General features: G+C 39.6%; 3 protein-coding genes across 7 annotated transcripts; 2 read left to right on the top strand and 1 right to left on the bottom strand.

Moving 5' to 3' along the window:
- Window positions 1–19: 19 nt before the first annotated feature.
- HSCB (HscB mitochondrial iron-sulfur cluster cochaperone) lies at window positions 20–3,955 on the top strand. Its single transcript, XM_032199178.1, has 6 exons — window positions 20–246; window positions 316–412; window positions 860–949; window positions 1,491–1,635; window positions 2,487–2,534; window positions 3,787–3,955. Exons 1-6 carry the CDS (start codon window positions 20–22, stop codon window positions 3,876–3,878), a joined length of 699 nt encoding a protein of 232 aa, XP_032055069.1. The 3' UTR covers window positions 3,879–3,955.
- A 574-nt stretch (window positions 3,956–4,529) lies between these two features.
- Window positions 4,530–15,356, bottom strand: LOC116496235 (solute carrier family 2, facilitated glucose transporter member 11-like). 5 transcript variants are annotated; one of them, XM_032199172.1, is made up of 13 exons: window positions 15,140–15,356; window positions 14,633–15,008; window positions 13,374–13,472; window positions 12,521–12,681; window positions 11,424–11,548; window positions 10,782–10,911; window positions 9,417–9,565; window positions 9,076–9,263; window positions 8,416–8,526; window positions 8,204–8,305; window positions 7,072–7,147; window positions 6,394–6,521; window positions 4,530–5,427 (listed from the first exon to the last, which is right to left on the bottom strand). In XM_032199172.1, exons 2-13 carry the CDS (start codon window positions 14,684–14,686, stop codon window positions 5,224–5,226), a joined length of 1,527 nt encoding a protein of 508 aa, XP_032055063.1. In that variant the 5' UTR covers window positions 14,687–15,008; window positions 15,140–15,356; the 3' UTR covers window positions 4,530–5,223. The 5 variants fall into 5 exon arrangements, with proteins under 5 accessions (XP_032055063.1, XP_032055064.1, XP_032055066.1 ...); XM_032199173.1 differs by having other exon boundaries at window positions 14,633–15,005; XM_032199175.1 differs by lacking the exons at window positions 8,204–8,305; window positions 15,140–15,356 and having other exon boundaries at window positions 14,633–15,115.
- A 592-nt stretch (window positions 15,357–15,948) lies between these two features.
- Window positions 15,949–20,098, top strand: CCDC117 (coiled-coil domain containing 117). Its single transcript, XM_032199148.1, has 5 exons — window positions 15,949–16,304; window positions 17,026–17,076; window positions 17,453–17,686; window positions 19,108–19,245; window positions 19,767–20,098. The coding sequence occupies exons 1-5, from the start codon at window positions 15,949–15,951 to the stop codon at window positions 20,017–20,019; spliced, it is 1,032 nt and encodes a 343-aa protein (XP_032055039.1). The 3' UTR covers window positions 20,020–20,098.
- The last annotated feature ends 1,668 nt before the right edge of the window (window positions 20,099–21,766 follow it).

Below are 21,766 nucleotides of genomic sequence, written 5' to 3'. Positions count from 1 at the left end.
GGAGCTGTAGTCTGCAGGGATGCAGGCGGCGCTGCGGCAGCATCTCGGCGGGGCGCGGTGGGCGCTCCGCGTTTCCGAGGCGGCCCTGCGGCCTCGCTGCGTCGGGCCGGCCTCTCCCCCGGCCCCGCGCTGTTGGAGCTGCGGCGGTCCCGTCCCTGGCGCCGCGGGACTGCCTCATTTCTGCCCCGGCTGCCGGGCCCTGCAGCCGCCGGGGCCCCGGCCTGACCTCTTCCGCCTCATGGACTGGTGAGTGCCGGCGGGGCGGCCGGGGGCGCAGCCGGCCGCGGGCCTCACGCCGCCTTCTGTCGCCCGCAGTGACCGCTCCTTCCGCCTCGACGTGCAGCGGCTGCAGCGGCGCTTTCGGAGCCTGCAGCGCGCCCTTCACCCTGACCGCTTCGGCCAGAGGCCGCCGGTGAGTGCCCGGCGGGCCTCGTCTCGTCGCGTCGCCCGCCTCGGCGCCGGCCGCCCTCAGCCCCCGCGCCCCGTTCCCCGCTCAGCGCTGCGGCGGGGCTTGGCGGCACGGCTCGCCGGGCCCTGCGGGAAGGAACGCCAGCCGTGTGCCTGGGGACTTCTAGGTTTAGTTCCTGAGGAACTTAGAAGAGGCTTCTGCTCACGGACTTGTTGTGGAGGATGATGAGAAGGTGCTGCTGAGGTTCTTGTGATCTTCGTTATGTGATGCGACAAAGCTTACAACTCCAGATAGTTTTCTCCCCGTTCTTTTTAGTTCTGTTAAAAATCAACTTTCCATTTTACGTTCGTTTGTTACGGGAATGTTGTTTCTATGCAGGCAACAAAGGGTAATCTATTTTGCCCCTTCTTACTAATTTGTTAATAAGCGTTATTTATCTTCCATTTGCAGAAAGAACAGCACTACTCAGAGCAACACTCTTCTTTGGTTAACAAGGCCTATCAAACCCTCCTGAATCCTCTCAGCCGCGGCCTCTATCTAGTAAGGAGTCCACTACACCCATTATCAATGGTCCATAGTCCATTATCAATGCACCTATAACAAGTCGTAGTGGTAATGCAATGAATCAATTTTGTAAAATTCCTGTGATACTATCATTCACATGCTAATTTGTGTTCCCCTGAAGAAGAAACAGGATTACCATGGATTTAAAAAAAGCTTGTCTGAAAGTTAATCATCCTTCCCCCTATTTTAACACATTAGTGATCATTATAACCTCATTCCCTGCTTCTGCCATGCTTATTTGTTACCTGCTTCCTGGTTGTTACCTGCTTTGGCCTTTGGCAGCTTTTGTTATATTTTCCTGCTTTAGTTAACTGCTGATTTTTATGGACCACCTATGGAGTGTTTTTTAAGACTTAAGATTTTAAGGCTGACCTGGCTTTACGCAGATTTCATGGAATAAGCTTAAAAACCAGAAATTTATCGATAAGAAGCCTTGCTAAAAGACTTAATATTCAAGAAAATCTTTCACACTGAAATAAATTTGAGAATGTTTCTAAATTCCCCTTTTCTCCACCAGCTGGAGCTGAATGGAGTAGAACCAGCACAAGAGACAGACTGTGATGCAGATTCAGAGTTTCTCACGGAAATCATGGAAATCAATGAGAAATTAGCAGAGTCTAAAAATGAGGATAGCCTTGAAGAAACTGAAACTTTAATTAAAGGTAGGTTGAGATCTGACAGTTCTGTACAGAATGAATTTATAATCCTGTATCTTGTGTAATATGGAAGTGTCTGAAGATTCTTAAGTTATTCAGTTTATTTATTTTAGTACTCTTGTCATTAAATTATTCTAAGTCTCGAACTGACTTGCTGTAAGAGCTTTTATTTTTCCCCAAATAAAAATGTCTTTACCAATTTATGCCACTTAAAATCAAATCTGGCTCAGGAAAATCTAAATAACAGTACCTATTCTGATGACAAAATAGGTATATTTATTGACTATAAAAAGAAACTTCTCATTCAACCTCCACCAGATCAGGGCAAGTAGATTGCTCTAAAGGAAAGAACCACTCAAAATAAAGTTTATTAAAATACCTGACTGCACACATGAAATAATTTATTAATTTATTCAGGTATTTTATTATTTTCATCTTCTTCAACTTAGCAAACATTATATTGATTATTGTTTTTATACGAACAACTTCCTTGTTTATATTGTTGATAACCAAAACATTGGGTTTCTTGCTATGTTTAATTCTTTACAATAACAAGAGCATGCCAAAAGCAACAAGAATTACTAGAATAAAAACTAAGTAGAAAAGAAGCAATTTAATAGTAGGTAGATTTCTGGGAAGCTAGTGAACACATTGAGTGAGGCATTGCTGTCTGTAAACCTGTCTAAATAAAGGAGTACATTTGAAATGATAATAAAAATAATCGCCAGCAATAATATGGGAAGCCTTCTCGTCTCCCAGAAGACTATGATACTAGTAATTGTTTCCCACCACAGCCAGAATGCATTGGTATTAAATATACTGAGTATGTAACAAAATCTGAATAATTTGTTTTACAGTAAAACGAGAAGAATTGACCAAAGAGGTGACCGCAGCTTTTGAAAGAGGTAGCTATTTTAATCAAGTATTTAGTCGCCATATATATGTTACGAATGCTTAAGAAAAGCCATGTTCTCCTTTTTCATTTTCTGAACTACTGAACAGAAATACTGTATAAACAATTGTTCCTGTTTGATGTTTAAAAATAGATGCTTCTAAGCTTGACCTTTTGATTCAGGAAACTCAGGACCTCACATTTGTATTTGAACTTTTTTTTTAGTTTCAGTTAATTCCATTCACATCAAAATGACCACTTTAAACAGGAGCACAGTCATTAAGAATTTTTGTTTGTTTGTTTCTCCTAATACTGGGAAGGACAGACTTTTCTCATTCAAATTTATGGCCTATTTGATGTTTCAAACTTGAGTTTGGGGAGATCTTGTTCTGCGGACTTGAAGCTGTCAACAAAATAGTCAATGCTTTTCTTTGCAGTGGAAGTCTGGAGTGCCTACCACTGAAGCCATATAGCAAGACAGGATGCAATGCCCCATTTAGTCTAAGGTATTAGGGCCTTCCTCCACAGTAATCAACGTAACTTTATTCCACAACCAATTAACGGGCAGGAGCTTGAATCATTTCAGACAACACTTTTACACTGGGAAGACCACTTTTTATTTTTCTCCTCAGTCTCAGAGTTCTTTTACTGTTGGTTTATGTAGTGTGTGCTGCAATTGTAAAACATCAAATGAAAAGTAGTAGCAGCTAGGCCTGCACATGAGGAATTATAACTTTATAATATGCCATTCTTTGTACTGTAAGATTTAAGGACTTCATCTGTTCTTGTTAGTAGGTGATAAACCATCTTTCCCCTCCAATTACTTGCTCTGTTAAGAAACAATTGTTTCAGTATCAGTTTGGAATTGCCCTTGTCTGTATCAGAGTGCTATGAATCTTGCATTTTTCAGTGATGGTAGTTGGTCTAATTATATGCGTTCCCCCATTCTCAAAATGTCTGTATGGTCTTTATACTTAAAATTCCTCAGTGGCTACACCAATACTATAGCCACTTTACAGAAAAGTCACATTTCCTTTCTCAATTGTATATTTTTACATGTTTTGTGGAACACCTCAATTAAGGTGTTCCAAAACCTTTGAAGATGGAAATAACAGACACCATGTTTTTAATAGTATATGGGTTCCCAGAGCTTTTGCAGTTCTTAGTTCTGAAACAATTGCTGTCAATGAAATCTTGAGATCCATTTTGAAAATGAAAACTCAGTCCTCCCTCTGTAAATTAGTAATTTTTTTATTTCATTTCAGATGATCTTCAAGAAGCTAAGCAGCTTCTAGCCAAAATGAAATATTTTGCAAACTTAGAGGATAAACTAAAGAACAAGAAGATGCCTTCCTGATACTGCCTCCTTTATCATTAAGAGTTAATGTTATTTTCAATTAAACATCTGATTTAGTAACCAAAATCAGAAAAATGGTGTTCGCCTCCTACATTTTTCTTAGTTTTAATGCTGAGAGAAGGAAGACAGAAGAAACTCAGCGCTTACCGTAGCACTTATTTAAGTACAGATGGAAGCAGGAAATGTTTACAGCCAGAAAAGTGGTAACGAGTAAGTTAACAGTACTGTTCTAGCAGAGTTACAGGTATAGAAATGATTTTCAGAGAGACACACATAAAAACAGTATGCAATTAAGATTTCTTTTGATTACTAAAATGTGAAGAGTTTATTTTAAGTTCAGGAAAAGTCCTTCATGAAATAACGAAGATTAAACAGAACGCTCATTCAGCAGGCCCTTCAAGCTCTCTTAGTCTCATTGTATGTGTTCTATCCAACCATCTTGGAAAAATCTTCAAGGGTGAAAAATACATATATATATTTAAATCATCTGTCCTCTTTTCTACTTCGTTCTTTTTGTGTTGTTGAACTTAATCTGCCAGGAAATGACCTTAAAAAATTAGAAGGGGTTTTACCCTGCTGCACAACTTAAAATGTTAAATTTTCCCTCTATGCTGGGGAAGGGAGAGGGGGAAACAAAAATCAAAAACCCACTCAAGTGCCAGAAACTTTTATTATTACCTTTTAAGAAACAAACCTTTGGAATAAACATCATTACTAAAGATAATACAAGAAAAATTCACATAGGTGCTGTCCTGCCTTTACTTCTTTGATATAGAATGCCTGTGTCTTTTTGCGGTTACAGCAATATAACTGGAGGAGGAATCTCCTTAAATCTTTCAGAGAAGTTATTTAAATGAAAAACAGCAACTAAATACCTCAAGTTAATAAATTGACTAGAATTCTTCAAATATCTGTTTCACAGAAGTTCATGTTTGGGATTTAATGCCTCAGAATACTAGGTATGCTTTATTCAGTAAAGTATTAACATATGCTCGATGATTGAATTTGAAGTGAGGTTATTAGAAATAAAAGCTACTGATTTGTATTGCCTGTCTGACAAAGTCTGCTGGAGGCAGGAGGAGTGGAATTTATTTATCAACCTCCACCAGCATTTCTTACAACATCAAGTTGTAACTAAACATCGAGTCTTCGTATATAATGTTTTAATAGCACTTCATCAGTATCTGTCTTAACAGCATTTCAGAAAGATTAACTCACCTTTTAATTAAGCCTCCTCTAAATATACAGGAGGAAGTAATAAACTACTTGTTCATCGCTAATTTAGAGGACAGCATTCATAGTTCTCATTGAAGTAGTTTTATAACAGCTGTGGAATAACACAGATTTAAAATTCATCATGGAGTTGTCTTCTTTCATAAAGTTCTGTTTCCTTTTCTTTGTTTTTTCCTCCAAAATTAAGCTTGTGAAATTCCTTTTTGATTTCCAGAAAAGACTTGTTTTTTGTCTCAGGAATTACGAGGAAGATGAAAGCAGCAACTAAGGAGCACTCCAGTAAGAACACCAGAAAGCAATACTGCTTCAGTCCTTTCTGAAAATAAATTGTATTTATTTGATTGCAACATATTTCAAGTATGACCAGGGGTTGGAAAACAAAATGCTTTGTTTCCATTATTCCCTTACACTGCCACCCAGAGACTTAAACTGTTTAAACACGCATGTGTTACTGCATGCACAGAATTAGTGTGAAATAACATTATTTTTAAAATCAAACCATACACGATATGAATCGTGTATAATGTAATGGCAAGTCAGCATTCACTAAAATAAAAATTTCAATAATTTAGATATTTTAAGTTGGTAACATTTAGCTAATATTTTAGGTTCATAACATTTTTTATGAATGAAAATTTGTAGCGCCATATACGAAAAATAAATACCTCTTGTTCAGAAGCAGAGTTCTACCAAGAAGAAAAGATTATCCAGTTGAGATGGATACTCTGCTGCATGTTCTTCATGCATGTTTTGCTCTTAAGTGCTAAAGCAAAATGTTAGTCTAGAAATAAAAGTCTATATGTTTTTTCCTAACAATTTTTCTGATCACAGAATTCTCTGTATGTAAGTTTAGTGAGCTCTCAAAGAAGATACAAACCATTAGCCCCAAGTACTGTTTCTACTCCAACGTAAAACCACAGGGAACTATCAAGAAATGTTTTATTTGAATCTCAGTATCTTCTTAATTTTTTCTAGTTTTGATACCTTCTGTTTTTTGTGTTTTTTTTTTGTGTTTTTTTTTTTTTTTTTTTAAATCCAAACCTCTCATGAATTCTTTCTATTTTAACTTAACACTTTTAGATATTAACAAACAAAAATAAAACAATACCCTTAAGAGGGACTGAATCTAGTTAGGCTCAGATGAGGGTTTCTATTTATCTTATGTTTATATAAGTCGTATGTAAGGTTTCTTATGTTGTATAAGAAAAAGCAGTTTGATGGAACCTGAGAGAGGAGATAGTGGGAGGTTAGACAATTAGGAAAATGTGTTATGCAAACTTACCACTATAAAGGGAAAGAGCATTCCAATTGTGAAGAAACTAATCCAACTAATAGTCCCTCCTATCATGTAAGCAGCAGGACGTGAAGACTGTATAAATAATTCAGCTGTCAGGGTATTTGTTATGCCACCTGAGGGGGAATGAGTTTCGGAAACAGCATGGGTTATTGTAAATATCTGCAGAGTACTTCTGATGCCAGAAAAATTGAGTTGCTTTTCCATATACCAATAGTTGATCCCAATCTATTATTAAAAATTAATAAAATTAAGTATTCTTAACAGCACCTTTCTGAATCTACTGCCCACATAGTAAGCATTCTTCTAAGAATTAGTCCTTTTTCAGCACAACTGCTGAGGAGCAAGAATTCCTTTAAAAAGCATAACAGTTTTTTTTCCCTTGCTTCTTGTATGACTTGACTGAATTAATGGCCAGAACTAGGACTCCTGTCTCATGCGTAGCTGGCCCTGACAAGAATGCACCGTAAGCCTGTTTCAGGCTACATAGACTGAAACTATACCATTTTGATAAGACTGCCTCACTTGGATTCCTTAACCAGAGAGCATCAGCAGCCATACAGTAAATAGCTACTGCTTGGCTTACACAGCAGAGCTGCAGACATTTCTCTCTCCACCCTCCAAGACACAGTTCAGCACTTCAAAATATTCTTTACTGTGTGATACCTGGTCCCAACCCAAAGCTCAGTATGAAGGCAAATATAGATGTCATGCTCACATAAGGCACCCATGAGTACAATTCCTGAAACAGAAAAAAATGAAGTTTTAGTTTAAGTTTTGATAATCCATTTTAAAAAATGAGTTTAACAGTTACACATCTCTTAGCTATTTTATTTCAACTAAGACCCAGTCATTCATGGATGCTTAAGGCACTTAACACTACTGCTTCAGAGAAAGTCAGTATTGTTCACTTCAATTTTTACTAAGTTGTGTCTAGTACTTCTGTTGAGATTTATAATTAGTCCTCTAAGACTAAAAATGTACACAAATATAAAAAGTCACAATTATATATTGGTACTAGTTCCAACATTTTGTCAGTGTTTATTCTGGTACTTTATAATGATAACTCATAGGATCATTACTAAGCACTTTCATAGCATAAACAGATTTTTCTCATCACATTATGTATACATAAGTTCAACAACGTAGTAAAGAAATGGTAGGATCACTTAATACATGTATATGAAACTAGGTGTGTTAGATAGTCCAAACCTAAGCTTGAAATGTCATTATTCAAAAGCAAACCTAGAAATTTACAAAAGTTACAATAAAATGATTAAATCTAGGCCTCTGACTATAACCTGACTTTTTTTTTTTTTTTTTTTTTTTTTTTTCTCTGCCTGGCCTAGCAGCTTAATTTACTCCAACCTCAGAAATTACCACAGGTGCTTCTTCTGTGGCCTGCTTGCCAATGTGTGCAGCCCTTAACGGTACTCACGCAATATTTTTATTTTGCTTTCCTATTAAGTGAAGTGGACTCTGATGCTTAATATCATCACTATCTAGTATTTCATCCTAAAAGATAGAATAAACACTGTTTTGTCAATGCTTTTTTTTTTCCTCCTCAGCATTAAACTCAATTTCAGTTTTAAAACAAGTACAGGATCAAGTCTTATCTGAGAGTTTTCTCTTACTTTATGGAAATATAGTGGGAGAATCAATCAAATCTTTCAACTGTCATTTTTTTACACTGATGCTTAAATCTATGCAGCTCTTATGTACCAGCTTCTTTTGAGCATCACAGATTTTCACTCAATTATAGTTATATCACGTAATATAAATGAGTCCTTCTTTACACCTGGTAAGTCAGAGAGAATGTTAAAACAATGCTCCAAAAGATCATAAGGAGGTATCCGCCAATGATAAGATATCTTCTTCCCACATAGTCGATCAGTAAACCCTATGGGTAAGACATAATATTTTATTACTATACCAACCTCATATTTACCAAAGTTGTTCTTCAAGCATTGTTATTCGTTATGCTAGAAGGTAGAAGAAATTGGTACATACACAGGTGAGGGCTGTGAGACATTCACAAGCTCCAGTGCCAAGTGTCACATATGGGATTTTTTCTGCTGAGATCCCAGCTTGTTCAAAAATGTAAGTTGCATAGAAATAAATCTACAAAAGGAGGAAGAAAATAAAAAGGAATAAAAGAATTGAGCATTCCCAATAGATAAATTGTCACTTGGAGACAAAGTCAAGTTCATACTAACATACTCCTGAATATATTTTATATTGTGACTTTTTAATATGATCTAAACAGCAAGAAGAACCTGATAAATTAGCATCTAGGTAAATATATTGCTATCATAAAAGTAAATATAATTATTCAACTTACTAAATATAATGTTTCATCATTCTTAAGCTACATGGCATGGGATAAGCTGATCCACCTTTATTTACTTTTTCAGAAGAATAAAGATGTAAACACAAAAATTAAGTCATTCTTCAAAGCAATTTACATACCAAAAACATGGAAATAATAATTAAAAAAAAAAAAAAAAAGAAATGTGCTTCAATTTAATAAACATGAATAAGATAGGTTTTCTCTCTCATTTATCCCATTTCTCTGAGATTCTCTACACGGGCCCCTCATTTTAAGAAAAGGCTGAAAAATAAACGGAAGTTAAATAATTGCTTAAGTTGTTTTTAAGTATGAAATCTTACAGCATTTATCCCACTGAGCTGCTGGCCCATAGTCATGACAATCACAGTAATGAGCTGCCATCTCACACTGCGATCAGTGAATAGTTGCCAGGGCTTCCTGGGTTTTTCCCCATCCAAGGCAAAACATTCCTGCTGTATGTCTTCCATCTCCCTTTGATACTGCAAAGAGCCATGAAATCGCTTCAAAGCTAAAAACAAAAAACAAACAAAAAAACATAGGCCAAAAGGTACTAGGCAATGTAACTATGCTGCGTTGATAAGAAGAAAAGGAAAATCTGAAACCCAATATACTCATTGTACACTTTTGAAGATGCAGAGAAAGTATATACACTGTAAGTTACCTTTGGCACAGCTCAGCTCATCACCTCTGTCAATAAGAAGATATCTGGGACTTTCAGGAAACCACGGCAGGAATAAAAGTTGGGCAAATGCTGGAAAAGAGCTGCTGGATAGCAAAAGAGGCCAATACATTTCTCCACCTAGTAATTCCCTGGAAGAGGCGTGGAAAAAGAAGGAAAAAAAGGTAATTAGCTATTGATGACTCTTCAGAAGACTACTGAAAGCAAGATGTTTGTTCCCTGTAACTAATTACCTATGTCTTGTGAACCTCAAGAGAAGGAGGCTCAGAAAGTACTTGCCACCCACTCTGAAATTAGGTTTCACTTGGGAATAAATAAGCAACACTGCTTTACTGCTGCTTATTGCTGTGTTGGTTCCAAGCACTAGTTTCAGATTTGTTGTAGCAGCATTTTCTAGGGTTACAGGAACGTAAGAACTTAAGGACTTCACTTTAAGGTCAGAACCAACACTCCCGTTTGCTTTTGAAAATCATACAATAATTTGCCATAGAAGGGAATACACAAGGTCATCTGATCCCACTTCCTATTCAAAGTTGTTTGAATTAGAAAGTGTATTTACATAGAAAGGAATCATTAAAATTGATAAAGTTAGAATCTGCAGGATGATGTGTTGTGGGCAATATGAACTTGTTAAAATAGAAAGTGTATTTCATTTTAAATATTGACCTTAGGTTATGCAGTCTAAAGTTTATATTCTACTTTATTCAAACCTAAAGTATCCAGCAAAATCAGTTAATTTAGAAGGTAGCAATAAAGACAAAAGGGAAAGGTTTAAGGGCTTTGGTAGACTGAAAGAGAGAAGAGAAAAAATAAGAATGTAGATAATATAAGAATGTAGCTGTTACTCAGGGTACTAGCTCTTAGGGCAGGGGAAAGCTTCTAGCAGACTTCATGAAAGAGGCTTTTCATCTTGAGGTTATGTAGTCTATTCCTGGAATTTTTCAAGAACCAACCGGATGAAGTCCCTAGCAACCTCATCTGATCTCACAAGGGACAAAAACAGCAGTTGTGCTACAATATAAAAATTAAGAGGCCCTCAACTTGTTCTCAAGGACTTGTTCTCAAGTCCTGTTGTATGAATTATTTTATACTTCTTTGTCACCAGCAAGAAACTGCAAAAATATGAACTTGGCCTAAATGTGCTTCTTTAACTGGTGCTGTTCTGTTTTGACTCACCTACACAGAGAATAATTCCCTGAGGAGATAAAAGCAGTTATCTTCCTACAGGTAGACGTTCTGTATGAAGTCATTCACTAATGCTACAATGAGTGTTTTGCGGGGAGCTGCAGGGAATTACAATTATTTAAATGTGAGTAATGCACAGTAGGCAGAAAAAAAAATTCTAACCTCAAACCAATTATTTGTCCTGTCAGAATCCCCCCAGTCAGAAAGATGGAACTACCCATGGCCATGCCACCTCTAAGATGTTTTGGGGCAACCTCCCCAATATACAGAGGTTGCACACAGATCCCAATACCTGCAAGTAAATGGAGAAACATTTTCCTATTAATAGATTGTACTTTTGTTGTTGTTTCCACAAAGCATATGCTATGCAGTGCATACCCTGGATTTATGTGCTCAAGAACATTTTGTTCCTTTACAATAGTCTGTTTATTGAATAATACTGAGCAGTCATTAATGAAACACCTTCTTATTCTAGCTTATTACAACCACACCAAAGATACGGTTCTCCATGCCTTTACAAACAGGTCATATCATGGTAGGTCAGCATTACAGCACTAGAGTCTTTTTAGTCTCTAGATTTTGCTTTGAAAAGAGTAACTGAACCAAAACGTGCAGAAAATTGGACTTATTTTTAATTTCTCTATGAACTGAACTGCCTTCAGATTCCATATTAAACAGAAAATTTTGATCATCATATCTACAAAGCAGTGTACAAAGATGTATTATAATACTTAAAGAATCACCAGTAACAATAAGTTATTATTCACTGTAGCTTATTGAAAGTAGGAATAGGAAATCATTTACCTGAATTTATACCAATCAAAAATCTTCCAACAATCAGTAACTCAAACAAACCAGTAGGAAAACTGATCCCCATTAAAATGGCAGCCAGTACTGCAATAATATTATTCATCAAAAGAGCTCCTTTCCTGAAGAGGAAAAAAACAATACAGAAATCAGCAATAATGGGTTTTTAAAAATATTTTACTTTTTGGCGATAGGGAAAAAAATGGGCTTTGTAATGATGAAATATGATACAACTATTTACTCAAAAATAAAGTCTAAACATAAGGATAATTTATATCCTTATAAAGTTTATAAACATAATTTTCCTTATGAGGAAAAGCTGAGACCTGTGCCTGTTCAGCCTTGAGAAGACTTAGAGGGGATCTTATTAATGTTTACAAGTATCTTAAGTGTGGGCAACAGTGGGATTTGGCCAACCTCTTTTCAGTGGGGACAGGACAAGGGGCAATGGCTACAAAATGGAGCACAGGAAGTTCTGCACCAATATGCAACTTCTTCACGGTGAGGGTAACGGAGCACTGGACAGGCTGTCCAGGGAGGCTGTGGAGTCTCCTTCTCTGCAGATGTTCAAGGCCCATCTGGATGCCTACCTGGGCAACCTGCTCTAGGGAACCTGCTTTGGTAGGGGGATTGGACCCAATGATCTCTGGAGGTCCATTCCAACCCCTGCAATTCTGTGATTCTGTGATAACACGAGACAGAAAGGCCTGACAAGGTAGGAGTCTGGTTTTGTCCATTCATGCTGCATCTATACGGAGTTTTTATGAAATGTTACAGAGTTCACAGCATGTCCTTACTATCAAATGTGTGCATGTGGAACCTGTGTTTTCATACAGTATTTCCATACTCTTTCTGAGATTTCAATAAATGTAATGGAAAAGACTGGACTGGAAAGCTTTCATTCTGGCTCATCTTTTAAGTCATGTTGGAACAAAATGGAAAACTCTGCTAGAAAGCTCTTTGAAGTGAAAAACATTTATAGTCACCTAATGTACATTGTTTCCCACTCCCACTTTCCACTGATTTCCTTTACATCCCAATGAAAAGGTAGGAAAAGAAAACATGCTCTGTGTCTGCCTGCCTATGTAACTCACCTGCCTAGCCGAATTGCCATGCTGCCTCCAATAAGGGCTCCACAAAGACCTCCAAGTGAAAATATAGAAGCAATGACAGACCAAAGAAAAGTCAACAAATCTGGACTTAATTCCATGTGATAACGACTAATCCAAGTTTCATTTAAGAACCTGTGAATATGCTGCAGCAGAAAGAAATGATGATACAAGCATAGCATTCTATGTATGCCCTTCTGCAACTCTGATTTTCTTCTTCCTTTCTTACAGTATTCACGTGTCAAAATTTTGAAATGGTCATTGTACATGTTTGGTATCCTAAAATTTGCCTTTAGAAACTCTTGAACTGACACATATCTGTACTCAGAGGCTCCTGTTCTTAGTCAGCAAGCAAAGACTTCACAGATGAACAAACTTCCTGGACTCTCCCTCTATTTCTGGCATATTACATATTTCACAACCAGTGGGTGAAAATACTTATGATGGGTACTCAGGCCCTACAGATGCAACATTTTTGCCTAAGGTGGCCTTTCTCAGTAAGCTACCTTGTGATGGACTGCTGTAAGTATCCTTAGTATTCTGGCCTACATTAGTCACAGGTGTAACCGGAAAATGTTACTTATTTATCTTATTTATTCTGTTAATCCTTCTAAAGCAGATTTTAATAGAGCTATTTATATGGGATTTCTGGCACTTCTGTCTGACACAGAATACTTCTGATAGGAGGTATTCACAAATTCATATGAAACCCTTCTGGAAATCAGCAGGATCTTTCATACTGCTTTGGAACCCGGTGCCACCACAGTCAAAGTGCATTTGTCCTCTTGGTCCAGTTAGACAGGATACCTCCATTACTGCAAAACAGACAATATTTTACCTGGGTGGGTGCATTGATAATGGAAACATTATATCCATATTGAAAGGTCCCTCCAATTCCCACGGCGCAAACAGCCAGAAATAAGGTCCAGCTAGGAAACTAGAGAACAAGAGAGAATGTCAAGTATGAAAAGAGATAGACCCTTGAGCTCACATGCATATAATACCCAGGACAAAGATTGGTGAGGTAACCACATATTTTTTCAGGCTGTGAAAGTGTTTGGTTAGAAAATGACATAAGCTCTCAAATATCTGTAATAGGAAAAACATTTCACACTGACTTTGGCCATGATCACTAGCATTCTTCAGAGACACAACAAGTTTTCAGATTAGTTGTAGGATACACAACTGCTTCAGAACAGCAGCAGTTACTAACTGCGTGAATGCTTTTTGCACACGCCATGCTGCTCACAGTCTCTGTTTTTTACAAAAGAATTTTAGGACTGTGTGTTTGGTGTAAAAGAAACAATAACTCCAAATGAGAATTAACAAACTCACAATTTCTGTCTTGAAAAAAAAACAAGAAATAACATCATCCTGATTGAGAGCTACAAAAGCACAGTAGCACTGACAGTTTTAACAGCAACACAGGGATTTAATTCCTAACTCTGCCATTGACTCATTAGACCTGAACAAGCCACTCCACTTCCCTGCACCACAGGTTCCTGATCTGCTAAACAGCTGGTTATAACTTTTTGTGAAGAACTTCAAGCTCTACTCAGATGAATAATTAAAAATGATTTATATTTTACAATTACAATAAAGTATTCCTACTATATCATTGTATTGTAAGCATTAAAACAGTGAGAAGAGAGCACTGGGGGAGGGGGAGGAGAGAGAGAGACAGACACAAGCCCAGAATCATTAACATACATCATATGTTTTTGTAACACCTCCACTTTGTTCATGTCCAAAACAGTCTGCTCATCAGCCATCACAGATTGTGTCACATTGGAGTTTAAGCCCAGACTTCTTAGAGTATGGACAACAGCGTTATCAGTTCCACCTCATTTTAGAAATAGGCCACAAACAAAAAATGGTTTAACATTCAATATAAGAACATAAGAATCGGAAAACGTGCTTTTACAGCTTCCGTTTTATGACACAGTTTGCAGTCTAAGGACAATACAAAACTTCACAAGCCTAATCATGACCTAAAAATAAATGTGAAAATAAGAAAATGTTGCAATCATCAATCAATGTTAAAGCTAAAAACTTTCTGCAGGATCCATCTTCAGAGGCCACGAACGTTCTGCTTACCTTGCTGCGCATGCTAGACCCTCTCAGTAGGGGCTGGTACTCCATTCTTACCATGGGCTGAATTAGATTTCCTTTGCAAAATTTTAATAAACTACACTACAGGAACAAAAAGTGCCAAAGAGATGAAGCTGTTATTGTACGAAAACAAAGAATTTTGGGTCCACCTCTAGCCAATGGGATTCTTCTCAACAGTCCACGACTTTCTTTAGATGGAAACGTCCAGCGCTCGCTAAGTCTTACGAAGCCACGACAGCAGTTAAGTAGCTCACAACAGCAAGTTTCCCGGTAATACATTTCATACCACTTTCAATTTCTTCAATTACATCGGAGCAGAAAGCATGCCCTTCAGTCACCAGTTAGCTACAGACTTCAGCTACTAAGGAAAATGACAGGCAGTTACCTTGTGCTTCCGCGTCATACCGCCTGCTGCTCGCAGCTACAGCCCCAGCTTCTTCCCCAAACCACACACCACGGAGCCGGCGAAAAGCCGCCGGCCGAGCTCCTCACCTGATCAGGATTTGGCTGCTCCAGGGGAGGCCCTCCCCGACCCGGCGGTTCTGCCTGCAGTCCGCGAACAACAGCGGCTCTGTCTCGAGGTGCCCTCGAGAGGCCGGGGCCTTACCGCTGCCGGGCAAGGAGGGCGCCTCCCGCACGCCCCCATCCCAGCAGCAGCTGGACTCGGGCGGCCCCCGCGCAGCCCCGCACCTCGCGCCCCTCGGCCGCCGCCCAGGACTACAGCTCCCGTAGTGCCGCGCGGCCGCCGCTCAGGACTACAGCTCCCATAGTGCCGCGCGGCCGCCGCCCAGGACTACAGCTCCCATAGTGCCGCGCTCGCCTTCTCCGAGCGGGGCGAAAGGCCTGGAAAGGACTCGGCCTCTGGCGGTGCCGTCCGACTCCGAGAGCGGCGCGGCCCGGCCCGGCCCGGCGGTGAGCACGGCGCGGGCGGGCGAGCTCAGGCTCTTCCCTGCTGCTGCGGTGGGGCGCCCCACGGCCGCGGCCGAGGGCTGCCTGCAGTGCCGCTGGGCCGGGTCGCCCGCGCTGCCGCAGCGATTGCCCCGCTGCCGGCGCCCGCCCGCGTCCGGTCCCGTTCGGCCCCGTTCAGCGCGGGCCTGCGCGGGAGAGCTCCGGGCCGGGCCGGGCCGGCGCGAGCAGCGGGGACGGCCGCGGGCCGGAGCTCCGCGCGGCTCTCGCAGGGCGGGAGGCGGCGCCGGCCCCGGGCCCGCCTGAGGGGAGCCGCTCGCCCTGCGGCGGCACCGGTGCCGGGCCGGCCCCTCGCGGCCCGGCGGGGCTGACGTCCTCTGTCTGCTCGGCAGGAGATGGCAGCTCTGGGCAGATCCTGCCCGGGCATCCCTGCGGGGCCCGCCCTGGAGTTCCCCCAGGCGCTGGCCGCGGCCCCTGACCGCCACGGCCTGCCGGGAGTCGCGCGGGACGATTCGCAGCCCGGAGCTGCCGGCCGCGGGTACCTGCAGCCCCCCGCCGTGATGCTGGCGGGGAACAGGAGCGACGGCGCCGATGGCTGCGGCTCCTCCGGCGCGTGTTTGCAGAGCAGCTTTGACATTGCCGCTCTTGCTGCGCTTGGGAGTTACAACGAGAGCCTGACTGTCGCTCCGGTGGGCTCTTTCACAAACGCGGCACACCCGCGAGGCTTGCACCAGCAGCAGAGTCACAGCCAGTAAGTACCAACATCAACATCGTTACTGCGGGAACGGGGAAGGGAAAATGTTCCTTATTTGTACTGGCCTTGTGAAATAACCTGTCTTTCCAAGAGAGGTTCGAATTTGTTTTCTTCCGGTATTGTATTGTTTGTACATTAGAACTGCGTTGGTTCTCCTACTGCCTTTAAGTTTCTTGGTGAAGGATGAAGGAACCTTCAAAAAAGAAAGAAATGTGATCGAATTTTCCTAGATCTTGATATGCTTTAAGCTCTTGTACTTCTTTTTTAAACTCACTCTTTCTAATATGTGAACACAAAATACTTGTATAAAGTCTTATTCTGTCATATTTTGTTGTTTGGTCGCATTTAATTTGAGTCTGTCAACAATGTATTATTAGAGCCTGAAGCTGGTTCACATGCTAGTTTTGAAGCATTTGAATTTTAGCAAAAAGTGTTCTTGCCCCTTGGGGAAAAAGAAATAATATAAAGGAGAAATTATCAGGCATTCTGCTCAGAGAACTGAGCAATTACAGACCTCTTTGATTTTCTTTGGAACAAAAGTTGGTCCTCGTTGTCCAACCCTTCACTCCCTTCACAACTGGTGACATGTGGCAACTGTTGCTCTTACTGCTGTTCAAGCTGTGCGTGAAGTTTGAAAAGGGAGGAAAATATTGCTTGAAAATCTATGTCATTGGAAGATAGAATTGCAAGCCAAAAACCATTTCTCTCTATTTTACAGTGTCACTGTTCGAGGTGGAAAGAAGCATAAGCTAGAAGAAGAGGCAGAAGGGTAAATTAAATTTGTCTTTAATAGCCTGAGAAATCTTATAAGAATTTCCTTTTTATTTTCAATAAAGATTTGAGCACATCTCATCTACAGGATACGTAGGAAAGGAGCATCTTCCATTGTTTCAATTTGGAACTCTTCCCCTGAATTGCACATGAGCAAGCCCAAATCCATTTCAGCTACCTAATTAACTGAGTAGTACTGATTTTTCTTGCGTGGGTACCCATGTTTTAATAAGAGCAATGTTGTCTTGTTTTGTGGAGGTTGTATTTCCATAGTTAGTCAAATCTGGTGAAACACACGTTACTTTCTATAACATATTTTTGTGTAGAATACAACATTTCTCTTTTGTCAATTGTAAACTTATTTTGTTTCCTAGCTGTCCTGTGAAGAAGAAGAGACTGACAGGAACCAAAAATTGCCCTTTGAATCCCAACACTGAAGAATGGATTCTCTGTGCAGGTCAGCAGGCAGCTGGGGAGGTAGCAAGTCGGTATGGTGGCAGCCGTCCTGAAACTGCCATGTTAGAAATTCCCTGTGAAGAAATGGATCAGACAATGGGGGAACAGCAATGCGAGGTTGCTCGCAGGAAGCTTCAGGAAATTGAGGACAGGTAAATGCAGGGATTGAGTAGACTGGCTTTGCTGAGCTTTCCCTTTTTGGTGGGCAGTAAGGGGTAAAACTAGCATTTAGCAGTGTGGTAACACTACTGTAAGTCTGAGATCAACTTTGTGTGCAAGTGGTTTCTTTGTAGGCTACCTATGTTTTTATGAGTGTTGGGGCTGCTATTATGATCTGAACTTGAGGATGCAAGAGATGCTGAATAAATATGCTCTTCAAAATAATCATGCAGCATCAATGTACCATAATGGGTTCTTACACTCTTTTGTGAGTATCCAGAGCTCTAATTCTAACCCATGTTATATAGTCTGACTTGAGCTCAGCTTTTTTTCAACCAATTGCAGCTTGTTCTGCAATTAATTCTTCTAAACGCTCAGGACAGATGTGAATTTGTTAGTGTACAAATTAGCATGAATCAGAGATCTCTCTCTGCACGTATGCACTAAGACTGAGGTTCATCTTGCTATTAAATATCAGGTGGCTTGATATTGGGATGGCAGGGTGGCCACGGGCAGATTTTTACAGTCATTTGATAAACATATTGTGCATTCTTGTATTTGAAAGGTTTTCCAGCATGTTGTGTATATATCAGTTGACTGCAGTTGTGCTATTATTCCAGAATACTCTTAAAAAAAAAAAAAAACCACACTGCAGACAGTTGTTAGAAAAGTCAAAATTAAAAAAAAAAAAAAAAGATTTTTTTAGATGATTACTCAATTGATGATGCACGAAGAGATGCATTTCTCATAGGCAAATAAAAGTAACAATGTTTTTTCTTTGTGATCTGGCTACACCTGCATTAGAAAGTCTGCTTTAGAACTCTCAGAGGACTGTTCCCCCTCCTTCCCAGCTACCCTACTAAATTCTCTATAAAAGGTTTATCAAAAACAAAGGAGGTGCCTCCAATTTGTTCTAAATGCTTTAACTTTTTATGCTCTTAATCAGAGACACTGATGCCAAATCTTTAAAGATAAGAACTATATTCATTAGCTTTTAAATAACTCTGAGTTGACATCTGAAGAATTAAGCTGGTGAAGTTACTACGTAACTGAGACTCACTTTTGTAATATGACTGAATTTTACACTTTCCCGGAAGTGAATTTGTGGTATTTTATTTTTTTCTTCTCAGTGTATGTGTGCATTGTGCACTGCTGGACCATGCAAAGATAACAAAGCTAGCTTAGGTACCAGAAGTGGCATAGCTGCTCAAGTGGCTTCTATGGTAACAGTCATTCTTAGGGTATATTGGCCCAAGAGAGACTCATGTTAACATGGCCCCGCTGCTTCTGGTACCCAGCCTAGGTCAGCTATCTACACTGTATAGTGCAGTGCACGTAGATAGAACTGCAGTGGATGTGCCTGTTAACAGTATGCTCAATAGTGTTTATTTCCCTCTTCCCCCTCCATTCCTAGGATAATTGATGAAGATGAGGAAGTTCATGCTGATGGAAATGTTAGCAATCTGCCCACTCTTATCCTGTCAGATACCCTTAAAAAAGGGATGAAGAGGGATTTTGGTGAAGTCCTGACAAAGAAAATAATAGAGTCTATGTAAGTTCTGGAGGAAATCATGGTGCTATGTAGCTAATACATGCAAATGAAATGAGAGGCCTGGTCTTGTGTTTGTGGAGATGTCCTTAATTACTGCATGATGCAGCCAACATTGTGTAGCAGACCATTCATCTGGTCAAAAATAGGAAAAACTATCCTAATGTGAAACAAAATGAGTGTAACTATAGTGGTCATCAAGCTGTGTTTTGTACTCCTCATTTGTACAGAATGAAACATGTTGAATAAACAACTATATCCTCATTTTTATATATGCGGGTTTCCAAAAGAAGAAGGTCCTGAAGTGTGACCAACAATACTCATCAAATTTTGTGTGAAAGAAAACGCGTGGTTAGAACTAGAAGTAATGGAACTAGTTAAGGAAGAGGAAATTTAATAGTTGGTATATGCATTTTGGAATATAGTTCCAGGCTAGCACGAAGGATGAAGATATTCACTGGTCTTCTGCATTTAGCAGTTGTGATTGGAGAACTGTAATTTAACTGGCACTCCATCCCTTCTAGGAGCCGTCCTTCTATGGAGCTGGTGCTTTGGAAACCTCTTCCTGAATTTCTCACAGATAAACTGAAGCCTGTTTCTGTTAAGAACTTGAGGCAGCAGAGTACAGAAGGGTGTCAAGCAAAGCAGTTAACACCAAGAGCTGCTTTTGACCCACAGACTGAAATATTCCCTGAATCACAACAGACTGTCGTGTCTCCAGATATGTATACTAGTTTGGGAATCTCTGGGTGTGCAGAAGAAGAAATGGAGTTGTAGATGCAAGACTGTAGACTGGAAGTGGTGAACTTCTGCTGTTTTTTGTTGCTGTTTTTTTGATTCTCTCTTTCCTTCTGGTTTGATGTGTGAATCTGACTTTTTATTATTATTATTTTTCCTAGTAACAATTGTAAGAACATGGGTTGGCCAGACACAACTTCAGGAAACTTTAAAAAAAAAAAAAAAAAGAAAAGAAAAAAAAAGATTGCTCTGTTAAATATTCTAATTTTTACTGAGAAAGCAACTCAAATACCTTTGGAACAAGAAAGCAGCTTTCCATCTTTGTTAATGGTGAAATGTCCTCTTAGTAGTCCTTGGTCAGGTATAAAATCCAAATACTGAATGTTATGGTGGCTCAAGCCACACTTTTTCACTTACTGAGCCACTAAGACTGGTGCATATACTGTGCTTGGTCAGTTAGTTTCAGTAAAATCACAAAAAGGTATTGAAAGGAAGGAATAATTTTGAGTTTAGTCAGAGACAGAAATGTAATCCCAATAGAAATACAGCTTTTCACACAATGGCCGTTTCATCTGCAGCTGGTTTGCACTTGATGTAAACTCAAGTATTGAAATGATGCATTCTGTAATATGGTAGGGAAGGAATGTTATAGCTGAGCATAAGCCTCTTGCTTTGTAGAAAGTAAAACTGGCTACTAACTTGATACTACAAGTTATCTACTAACTTTAGTCCTCTTTGGTTCATTGGCTCGTGAATAGTTTGTTTTTTTGATGACCCTCCTCCCCAGATGGTGCGAAGTCTAGGGAAAAGTGGTTCTCAGCCAACTGATTCATATTTTATATTGTGATGTGATTCTTTGTGTACATTGAGTTGGAAAGTCAGTTGAAGACAGCATAACTCTTCATTAAATAAATGGCATCCTTTAATTTTTATAAAAATAAGTAAATTGGATAATAGCTGATTTTCTGGGGTAAAGAGAGTCAAATGCTGAATGTCATGTACAACTAAGTCCCAAACTTTAAGTGGGACTGCTGATATTGGTGGCAAACTAAAAAGACATTTGTCTTTTGCCTGTGGAAACCTATATTTACAGTCTAAACTACAACATGCCATTAACATGATGCCACATAGTTTATACAGAAGTATGCCAAAAGAATTTTGTACCCTGCTTAGTGTTAAGAAAAAGAATCCTCAATGAGTTATTGCTTGTACTTTTTCTCAGTGCACACTACTTCTTTTAAGCTTAAACAAGGCAGAGATCTTATCTTCTGGTCTGAAGTCCCAGACCTTTTGCAGAGACACCTCAATTGAGGCTTTTCTTAGGAAATCCCTTTCCAAGTAATAGGTTCTATTGAGTCATGGCATCCTAGTCTGTATTTGACATCCTGCTAACATAAAGGAGCCAAGTACACAGGCCTCTCAGTATTGCAGCTGTTTGCGTAAGAAAAACTGTTCTTCCTTTGCACAGCTAATTGATAATCTTTGATTTTTTTTAATGGTTAAACCATTGTTGATAGTTTAAAATCAAGTTTGTCTTCTGCAGTCATTCTTCTCTTTTAGATCAGAGAAGCTTTCTTTGAAGGATATCTCTTTGTTATATCCTGTGTATATCTTGCTGTTCTTGTTGAAGGTTGAGTGAAATTTGCTGTCTCTTGCTAAAATATTTCAGAGCTTCACTAAAAACATTCCAACATTTGAATAGGTATTATTCTGAAAACTTTTGTATAGCTACCATTCTGGAACTTTGGAGAATGCGTGCAGATCCTTCTTGTCTTATTTTATTTCA

The sequence above is a fragment of the Aythya fuligula genome, chromosome 17, assembly GCF_009819795.1.
Source record: "Aythya fuligula isolate bAytFul2 chromosome 17, bAytFul2.pri, whole genome shotgun sequence".
Classification (NCBI taxonomy): domain Eukaryota; kingdom Metazoa; phylum Chordata; class Aves; order Anseriformes; family Anatidae; genus Aythya; species Aythya fuligula.
The sequence above is the reverse complement of the archived record's forward strand: the minus strand, read 5'-3'. Positions and strand labels throughout refer to the sequence as shown.

What these genes read in the sequence shown, in the direction of transcription:
- HSCB (XM_032199178.1), top strand. Translation starts at nt 20, where the DNA reads ATGCAGGCGGCGCTGCGGCAGCATCTCGGCGGGGCGCGGTGGGCGCTC. An exon ending in CTCTTCCGCCTCATGGACTG is followed by an intron (nt 247 to 315) that starts GTGAGTGCCGGC and finishes TGTCGCCCGCAG; the next exon opens with TGACCGCTCCTTCCGCCTCG. An exon ending in AACTGAAACTTTAATTAAAG is followed by an intron (nt 1,636 to 2,486) that starts GTAGGTTGAGAT and finishes TTTGTTTTACAG; the next exon opens with TAAAACGAGAAGAATTGACC.
- LOC116496235 (XM_032199172.1), bottom strand. Translation starts at nt 14,686, where the DNA reads ATGGTAAGAATGGAGTACCAGCCCCTACTGAGAGGGTCTAGCATGCGC. An exon ending in TGAGCTGAGCTGTGCCAAAG is followed by an intron (nt 9,264 to 9,416) that starts GTAACTTACAGT and finishes TTTTGTTTTTAG; the next exon opens with CTTTGAAGCGATTTCATGGC. An exon ending in AGCTCAGTGGGATAAATGCT is followed by an intron (nt 8,527 to 9,075) that starts GTAAGATTTCAT and finishes CTCCTTTTGTAG; the next exon opens with ATTTATTTCTATGCAACTTA.
- CCDC117 (XM_032199148.1), top strand. Translation starts at nt 15,949, where the DNA reads ATGGCAGCTCTGGGCAGATCCTGCCCGGGCATCCCTGCGGGGCCCGCC. An exon ending in CAGCAGCAGAGTCACAGCCA is followed by an intron (nt 16,305 to 17,025) that starts GTAAGTACCAAC and finishes TCTATTTTACAG; the next exon opens with TGTCACTGTTCGAGGTGGAA. An exon ending in CTAGAAGAAGAGGCAGAAGG is followed by an intron (nt 17,077 to 17,452) that starts GTAAATTAAATT and finishes TTTGTTTCCTAG; the next exon opens with CTGTCCTGTGAAGAAGAAGA.